This window comes from Hypanus sabinus, chromosome 10, assembly GCF_030144855.1.
Source record: "Hypanus sabinus isolate sHypSab1 chromosome 10, sHypSab1.hap1, whole genome shotgun sequence".
NCBI lineage: Eukaryota > Metazoa > Chordata > Chondrichthyes > Myliobatiformes > Dasyatidae > Hypanus > Hypanus sabinus.
The window spans coordinates 26,623,326-26,632,668 of NC_082715.1; the positions used below are offsets into that span (position 1 = coordinate 26,623,326).

General features: G+C 39.8%; 1 protein-coding gene across 2 annotated transcripts in view; it reads left to right on the forward strand.

Moving 5' to 3' along the window:
• Window positions 1-7,925, forward strand: part of lama2 (laminin, alpha 2) — a 364,685-nt gene extending 356,760 nt beyond the window's left edge. Inside the window, exons 59-63 of one of the 2 annotated variants that reach the window (XM_059981534.1) lie at window positions 1,475-1,630; window positions 3,082-3,235; window positions 4,315-4,445; window positions 5,118-5,340; window positions 6,753-7,624. In XM_059981534.1, coding sequence (XP_059837517.1) covers window positions 1,475-1,630; window positions 3,082-3,235; window positions 4,315-4,445; window positions 5,118-5,340; window positions 6,753-6,826 — 738 coding nt within the window. In that variant the 3' untranslated portion in view covers window positions 6,827-7,624. Of the gene's footprint in view, window positions 1-1,474; window positions 1,631-3,081; window positions 3,236-4,314; window positions 4,446-5,117; window positions 5,341-6,752; window positions 7,625-7,653 lie in introns of those variants that run through there. The other variant, XM_059981533.1, reaches the window with a different exon arrangement.
• The last annotated feature ends 1,418 nt before the right edge of the window (window positions 7,926-9,343 follow it).

Below are 9,343 nucleotides of genomic sequence, written 5' to 3' on the forward strand. Positions count from 1 at the left end.
GTATGCTCTACAACCTCTGGGCTAAGTGTGTAAATGTAGGAGGGGACTACGTTCAAAAATAAATGTGCTAGGTTTTCTAAAGTTGACTCCTTCTAGCTTAGGCCACGAACTTATCAATCACCCCTGGTAGTGAAGCCTCTTGCACTCATATGCTTCAGCCACGGAATCCTCCCACGAGACTGTGAGTTTCGAGATGTAGATAATCTGTTATGAAATGGACCAGAGAATCAAGTCTGGCCTAAGGTCGGTGGTAGCAATTTCCAGTGGGAAGGTGAGTTGTTTATTGCCATCCACCAGCATTTTCCAATCACAGGCCATGTTCATCTGTCCTGTTTCTGGCTTAGGTGGGAGATTATTTGGTCTGCTTCTTCCCTCCTGGACAAATGCTGCTCGTGTCAGAGCATAAGCCATTCTTTTGGGCAAGGAGTTGGTTGCTACCCTCTTGGTCTTGATTGCCACTGTCATACTCTTCAAGACCTGGTTGTGATGCCACGTGCATCTGCCTTGTGTGAGGCTGGTTTTGCAGCTTGCCAGGATATGCTTGAGGGTTGCTGGAATCGGGCACAGGGCAAAGTTGGGAGCTCACCGAACCATTGGTTTTTTGTGAAGGAAGCATATCATACGTAGCTCTGATGAGAAAGCTAAGTCTGTTTGCTTCCATCTCCCATATGCCCTTCCAGCTGATTTTCTTCCTCGCAGTGCTTTCCCTCCACATCCATTGCCCCTGCTAAGCCAGGGAGACAGCCTTTGCATTTCTGTCTGACTCTTGTTGTCACAGTACTTCCTCTGGAATTGTGCCAAGTGGGTCCACTAGCTGCCAGACCAAAGCCACCCTTGCCCTATTGGACTTGCTCTAAGCCTAAGCACTGCTGTGGCTTGCTGCATCGCATCAGCCGGGGTCCTTTTCCGCCCAGATGATAAGGTCCATGCAGCATAACTGACGGTCTTGTCATGAGAGTCTTTGAATGTCATCTGATCGAAGATATGCACGATAGTTTTAAAATAGAGGCATTGTTTAACTGGGATCCAGTGTCGTGAATATAGGGGTTAAGAGTGACTGGTCTTTGTGTAAGTAAAGGATGAATGTGAAAGGGGTTGCAGATTTGGGAAGCGCTGATCTTTGAGGTTGGTGGGGGGGGGTGCAGGTGGCAACACATCATGGGGGTGGAAGAGAAAGTGCATTAGGGCCTGAGGAGCTCCATTTCTGTTCAGATGGGTAGCGAAGAAATGAGGCAAAGTGTCATTATGATGCATATTAAAATAACACTGCTATAAGATAGTACTACCATGATCAAATGAACTGAAAAGAAATAAGGTAAATATATTTTGGATAGTTTTGTGGATATGGAAGACATAGTAAAAAATTGTAAAGTTTAGTCTTTTTTTAAAAAGCATACTGTATAATTTTTCATGAAGTGGAATAGAAATTATTTTAATATATGTTTTAAAAAAATATAATATATATTTTTTGCAGATAAGAATTGAGCGAGTTAAAAAGAAAGTAACAGTGACAACTGGCCTCAGTGTGGCAACTACTGTCAGCCCTAAAAATGCAGATATCCTGGATGTTGTGGGCATGATTTACATTGGAGGGTTGCCTAAGAACTACACTACACGAAGAATTGGCCGTGTAAGATGTGAAGCTTAAATTTTTTCTTAAAATACTCATCAGTTCCTACTTCAACCCACCTGATTTGCAAGACAGCTTCTCTCCTCCATAACAGTATTAAATTGATTTTCCATCCATCACCAACACCAACGATAAGGGAGTAGTCTTTACCATTCATATGATTGAAATGTCAAATGAATCTCATTTTCAACTCCTTTGATGCAATAAAAATAGTATTAATACCTCAAGTCATACTTCACAACCATAGTTGTGATCCCTGGTATCTTCTAGGTTTTCTCCAGGCTCCGATGCTCCTCTAGTTAGGGTATTCAAGGCCCTCCAGTATGACCCAGGTCAAGTTTAGTTTTAATACATTTCAATTTCTTTTCTGTTTCACTCAGTAGGTCCATTCATAACCAGTCAAAAATGTGATTTTTTTTGTGCTTTATACAGGTAAAGTTGCTCTAATGTATTTGTTGTCCTTGATATCTTAACCTTCTTCTGTTTTTGGTGATAACTCTCAAAACTTATCGTATTATCACTATTATACAGTATATAAAATTGTATTTCCCATATACAATATACATATATCCATTTAGGATTTATTTGTAGCCCTCATTTTTCAGAATATCTTCGTATTCTCAGCAATCTTTTGGTTTGTGCTTCCCTTGGCCAAGAGTAAGTTTCCTTCATCCACTGAAAGGAAGCAAACTCTCGATTGACTCTGCAGTATACACTAATAATCATTTCTTTAACTCCTGACTTTCTCTCCATCAGTACTGCTACATTTTCAGCTATATTCATGTCTGAATTATTTTGTGGGGCAAGCATTTTTAGAGCACCTTCTGCATTTACTGCAGCCCCTGCATCTTTCCAGACACTTCTTCAGAAATAATTCCCAACCTGAATGTGTTTGAACAATAATGAAAATCTCTTCCCAACATAATTAAACACTTAGTGTGTTTTGTAAGTTTGGAGAAGTTTAGTTTTGAACCTAGTCTATCTACAATTCAAATCATCTGTGGTGCCTCAATAATCTATGGATTTTTCACAATATTTGCACATTTATATTTAATGGGAATTTTGCCTTATGCAAATCTGAAGTGGGGAGCAGAACCTTAATTCTGTAATAATAGTTATTTCTACATTCAGAGGATTTTAGTGCTAGAAATGGATTAGTGCTTTGAAGTATCTTGTAGTAGGCCTCTATCACACTGAAACTGGCTGCAACCTGTGATTAACGAGGAAGTAAAGCCGTGGCTTATTTTGAAACCATAACCAAACTGTTAATTCTTGGGAAAAGTAAGTAAAACTGAGATCGGGGTGAAAAAAAACCTAACTTTACTAAGACTTGGCTGTGCCATTTTGACCATCTTTTAAAACCAAAATTAGCAATGAAGACTTATCAGAATCCTAGTCATCTCAATGTACATTTGTATTTGAAGGTCTGTTTATTAATTTTGTCAACACAGGTAGTCTACAGTATCAATGCTTGCATCCGTAACTTTAAACTGAATGACAATGCCCTTGATCTGGATAATCCAGCCTCCAGCCTGGATGTTGGTGCCTGTTTTCTCAACAGTCAGAAAGGAACTTACTTTGATGGAACAGGATATGCCAAACCAGGTAAAAAATACCAAATTGATATTTCTTCTACTTTCTCTACTCACAATGTAACCAACCATCATTTGACAACTAAACTCTACTGATCCATTGTAACTCGCATGGTAGAATTGCAGAGTTTCTGTTCACCAGTATAATTTCTCCTGATGTGCTTTTTAAATAGCAAATCTAACTCCCAATGTCAGCCGTATTCCACTTTCTGATTTGTACTTATCGTAGTGCATTTCTTTGAATTGACAGGAAGAGCAAAATTTAATCAGCAGGTCACTTCTGAAATATGCCAGTGTTCCCAAGCCTAACAGAAGCAGATTGCACAGCACTGAAATGGTGGTTGTTACCTAATTGAGAATATTTTAAAACATGAGGAATGCACTAATTGTTTGATTAGAAGTACCTAACCATTGTCAGTTTACATAAAAGATTTCTAGATCTCTAAAACCTAGTGTTTTTATTAACGGTCAGTTCCAAATATGATCTGTGATGAGAACACGAGAAAATCTGCAGATGCTGGAAATGCAAACAACACACACAAGGTGCTGGTGGAACACAGCAGGCCAGGCAGCATCTATAGGGAGAAGAACGGGCCCGAAACGTCAACTAGCATTTTGTGTGTGTTATCTGTGATGAAATTTAGTTTCTTTAAAACTCCTGTCAATATTTTGCTCTATTTTCTGATCTCTTTTTAATGCAACCCTGATCTTCTGAGGTACAAAACCCGATGATATTACGTGATAAACACAGGAAATGCTGCAGATGCTGGAAATCTTAAGCAACGCACACAAATCTTTATCAGGATGAAGGGTCGTGGTCTGAAACTTCAACTGTTTATTTTCTGCTCCAGCGATTTCCCATATAGTGGGTTGAATTTGTTATTTTGCCTTCATGTGCCTCTAAGTAAATGCCAGCATATAGAAGGGATTGAGTGATGTGTGTGCACACTGCTTTGCTTGAAAACCTTTTACATTAGAGTAATGGCTGGAATAGCAGCCAAAAAAAGAGATCAATTTGATTGATTATTCCATTCTAACTTAAAGTGCGCAAAGCTTCTAACAATTACAGTTTGTTTCTTTGTGCCAATTCAGTTCCACGTTATAGGGTTGGAATAAATCTACAGATCGAGTTTGATTTTCGCACTACACAGAGGAATGCCGTCTTATTGGGAATCAGCAGTCAGAGAGTAGATGGACTGGGCATTGAACTAGTCGGTGGAAAAGTAAGTTATAATTAGAAGCTGAAACAAATTGATCTGAAAAACGGCTGCAACTTGCATTTGTATTATGTTTTTAGTGCAAAATTGCAAATCTCCCCTGAAATGATCTCAAAACAGATTTTGGCACCAAGACAAGGGACAGCAACCATTGATTACAAAGCAATAAGGTTTATGAGCTATTTAAAGAATTTATAATCTTGACAGCTGAAGGCACAGCCAACTGTAAGAAAAGTAAAGTTGGAGAAGTGCAAGAGAGCAGAATTGGAGGGGGGGGGGGGGTGGGGTAAATATCTCCAAGTGTTGAGTGGGATCCAGCATCAGCCATGTTGGGATGGTGGAGAAGACTCGATGGGCTGAATGGTCTAATTCTGCTTCTATGTCTTAAGGTCTAAACCACAGGCAGCTTTAAGGTCATGGAGAATTTTGGTAGCTAAGAAAAGAACTTTGTAACCGAACTGCTCTTAAATGGAACTTTGAAGGTCAATGAGCAGGCTTCTCTTGAATGGTCCGTAATTGTGCATGAGAATGGCTGTCTGGATGCAATTAAGAATCTATTAAAGTGCAAAACAGGATATCTTTAATGATGCAATATATATAATATAACATTGATTATTTCAGCCGGATCTCAGCAATGCTTTGCCTAATACTAGTTCTCCTTTCACATTTTAATGTTAGATTTTGGTTCACAATGATAATGGAGCTGGAGTATTTACGGCTGTCTATGAGCCTTTGCAATTCACTGAGTTGTGTCATGGACGGTGGCACAGTGTAATAGTCAAAAAGATTAAACACCGTTTGGAACTGACAGTTGATGGAAAGAGAGTGGAAGGCAGTAGCCCAGTTGTAACCTCCACTGCAACCGACACCAATGATCCAGTCTTTATTGGAGGTTATCCAGGTATGCACACATTTGTTTCAAATTATTTTCTTTGTGAAGTTTCATGACCAACTGCTCTTCTGGGGGTGCCGATTTCTTGAAATTTTGCCATTTGTGTGGGAAAATTACAGTCCTGCAGCATAGCTTTGATGCAGCTGGCTGATTTACTGAAGCATTTCAGGGGCAGTTGAGAATCAATTACATTTCCCAGTGTTTGGCTTCATAGTTCGTCCATGCTAAGTAAATATGACTTATGAAAAGGGTTGAATTTTTACAAGAAATAAATAGTTTTCAATACACGCAAAGTGCTGGAGGAGCTCAGCAGGTCAGGCAGCATCTATAGAATGAATAGATGGTCAACGTTTCGGACTGTAGAAATAGTTTATTTAATTGATGAAATCACCAGCTTACACTCGCTTGCATCATACACCGGAGTGTGCTCTTCAGTTACCTGATGAGGTAACCGTGGCCTTTGGCCAGGAGCAGATGTCGTAAGATGGCGCCCAACCTTCATAGAGTGTTTTGACCCTTAACCACTACACTGTCCAGTTGGCAGGTTAGCAATGGTGGCCAAGTCACTGCCCACCTGCTCCTGACTTCCAGCTCAGCTCCCCTTGCCTGCTCCATTTCCAGAAAGAAGCTCTTTTTTCTTCCACCCCCATTCTGTGAGCTGCTTGGTTCTTGCTGTTTTTATCAATGCCCAGCACAGACAGCAACCTCCATCCTGAGCTTGCTGGGAACCCTCTACGGCCGATCTCCATGGGGAGGGAATAGCCACATCTGCCGTCCTCTGTCCTTGCACTCTTGGACTAAGGTCTGGTACTTCAGGACCTTCCTCTCATGGGCCTCCTCACATCCTTCCTCCCTTGGTACTGTGAGATCCACCAGGATGATTTTCTTGTCCTCAGTGGACCACAGCATGATGTCTGGTCGAACTGTGGTTGGCACCTCCTCTGAGAACTGCAGCTCCCTCCCCACACTGACCCTCATCTCCCATGATATGGCAGTTTGCAGCAGATTGACTGTGATCTGAAGCTTTAGATTAATAATTATTGGCCCAAGTCAGGCACAAGACTGAGGTACACCTCAAGCCAGCCACTTGAATTTATGCTTAATTTACACTTAATTTATGCAGCCATGCTGCTCCAAATGTTCTTGAGGCTTCTCTATTGAAACCAATCCCAAAGAGAGAAGAGTTTCATAAGCAACCTCAGAGTCTTCAGCTGTAGACCTACAATCGCACCGTTGGGTCTTACAGCAGCATATGCTGTCAAAGAACTTTTCAACTCATTCTGTATTGTTAAGTATCTGAGTATCTGAGACAGAAACAACTGAAATATGTTTAAATTAATATGGTTTAAATAAAAACATTTATCTTGTGTAATTAAAGTATAGATATATACAAAACATGCAGTAAACACAAGATCTTGCAGATGTTGGAAATCTTGAGCACACACAAAATGCTGGAGGAACTCAGCAGTCAGGAAGCATTTATGGAGGGCAATAAACAGTCAATATTTTGTGCCAATGACTTCCATCAGAACTGGAAAGTAAGGAGGCAGTAACCGGAATAAGAAAATGCGGGTAAGGAATACAAACTGGCAGGTAATAGGTGAAGCCAGGTGAAAAGAAAGATGGGTGGCTGGGAGAGGGGGAATGAAGTATGAAGCTGGGATATGATAGGAGGAAGAAGTAGATGACTGAAGAAAAGATAATCTGATAGGAGAGGACAGTGATTCATGGAAGAAAGGGAAGGAGGAGGAGCACCAGAGGGAGGTAATGGGCAAGTGGGGAGAAAATTATGTTTGGGAAGGAACCAGAATGAGGAATGGGAAAAGGGAGAGGGGGCGGGGAGAAGTGTCCAAAAGTTAGATAATTCAATGTTCAGAAAAAGAACAACCATTTAGTTTCACTTATTTTGCCATTCCGATTGGCAACCCATTTCAAATGCTTGATATGTCAGCCAAGTCTGGCATAAAGCAGAGGGGCCAGGTACGAAGTGCATCCGGACTCTCAGCTCAGTTATAATCAGTAACCACCACCTAAGGTCCAGAACTCATTGACCTGTGCTCAGTAATAGGAGCCATCAGTCCAGATCTGTTTAAACTTCACACAGACACATATAATAACCTTAATAGTGTGATTGTGCTATATTCCTCAAATAGCTATTCTGGGTAATATAAGTTCATGTCATCACCACTTTGCTTATTGGTCAGCTGAAGGGTGACTTGCATTTTCTCATCAAAGTAACTGCTAAATTCACTATTCCCTTTATTTTCAGTAATTATGCTTCCTTTTTACTGTAATAACTCATATTTCTCTTATTCATTTCAGAGGACATGAAACAGTTAGCACTGACCATTAATACTCCTTTCAAAGGCTGCATACGTAACCTGAAGCTCACAAAGCCAAGTCAGACACTTGAAGTGGACTTCAGCAAATCAGCGGAGCTCAAGGGAGTCCAACCACTCACCTGTCCAGCATAATAGAATTAACCAGGCTGTTTTAAAACAAAGATGAAAGCATATATGGTTTAGAGTAAGCCTGTATCTTGTACAGGGCAAAAATAATTTTGGAGACTCAAATTAAACTATACCTTCATATTATTTCTGCATTTTACTTCTTTTTGCTGAACATTGCAGGATAGAAAGATGGCAGAGAGCAGTCAGTGGTGGATCAGCAGGCTGTTATATGCAACTCTGATATTAAATTGCTTTGCTGTCAATGGAATTAAATGCCAGGCACAGCATTTAATGTTGAGCAAATGCAATAACATCCCTTTCACACTTAATACATTTCTTGTCCTGTGAGCTGAAGAACATTTTGAGTTTTCATTTATTGAGTAAGGTTAAAAATAAGCCAATTTTTACCCTGTTGATGCAATTTCCTGTTCAATATTTGCAATATGTAGAACCACCCACTAATTTTTCTGCTTTTTTTCTGTGTGTAGCATTGTAACCAGCAGTGTGCAATATGGTATAACTATATCAGTAAACATTTTTGAAGCAGAAGTCGTGGTTTCATGTTTAAGTGAGGGCTGGCAATGAGAAAATTTGCTCTTTACTAAAGAAATTTCAAAGAGATCAATTTCATAAAAGTCCAATAAGGTGCCATGTTTGATCATCTACATTGGTACATTAGAGAACTTAGCACGTAAGCAAAAGGTCTGTAGATTTCTTGGAATTTGAAAATTGCATTTGAAAAAGATTTCTATGAAAAAACAATTTTGTTGGGGAAAAATTTGGGAGTTTAAATTTCAGCGAGGATTACTACTGTTGTTCTCTCGGAATTGTATAATTTTTAAAACAAAACACTGGATAGAGACTGAAGTATAAAGAGAGAAAAGATTAAATATAAAGGTAGGTACTGTAGCTAATTATATCAAACAGGAAACAAAAAGTTCTCTTTCAGATATATAAAGAGTTAAAAAGAGCCAAGGATATCAGACTGCTGGAAAACTACACTGGAAAGGTAGGAATGGGGACAAAAAAATTGATGACTGTACTTAATAAGCATTTTGCATCTGTGGAAGATATTAGCAGAATGCTAGAAATGTGAGAGTGTCAGGGGACAGAAATTAGTGTCATTGCTACTACTAAAGAGAAGATTCTGGGATGGTTCTGGAGGACTAGAAAACTGCAAATGTAACTCTACTAAGAAGAAAGAGGCAGAAGAAAGGAAATTATAGGCCAGTTAGCCTGATTTCAGTGGCTGGAGAGATGTTGGAGTCTATTATTAAGGATGAGGTTTCAGGGTACTTGGAAGCACGTGATAAAATAGGCCAAAATCAGCATGCTTTCCCCAAGGGAGAATCTTGCCTGACAAATCTCTTGGAATTCTTTGAGGAAATAACAAGCAGAATAGTCAAAAGAGAGTCAGTGGGAGTTGTTTATTTACATTTTTGGAAGACCTTTCACAGGGTGCTATACGTGTGGCTGCTTAATACCCATAGTATTACAGGAAAGATACTAGCATGGATCGACTGATTTGCAGGACGCAAAGGGAGGAAATAAAGAGGGCCTTT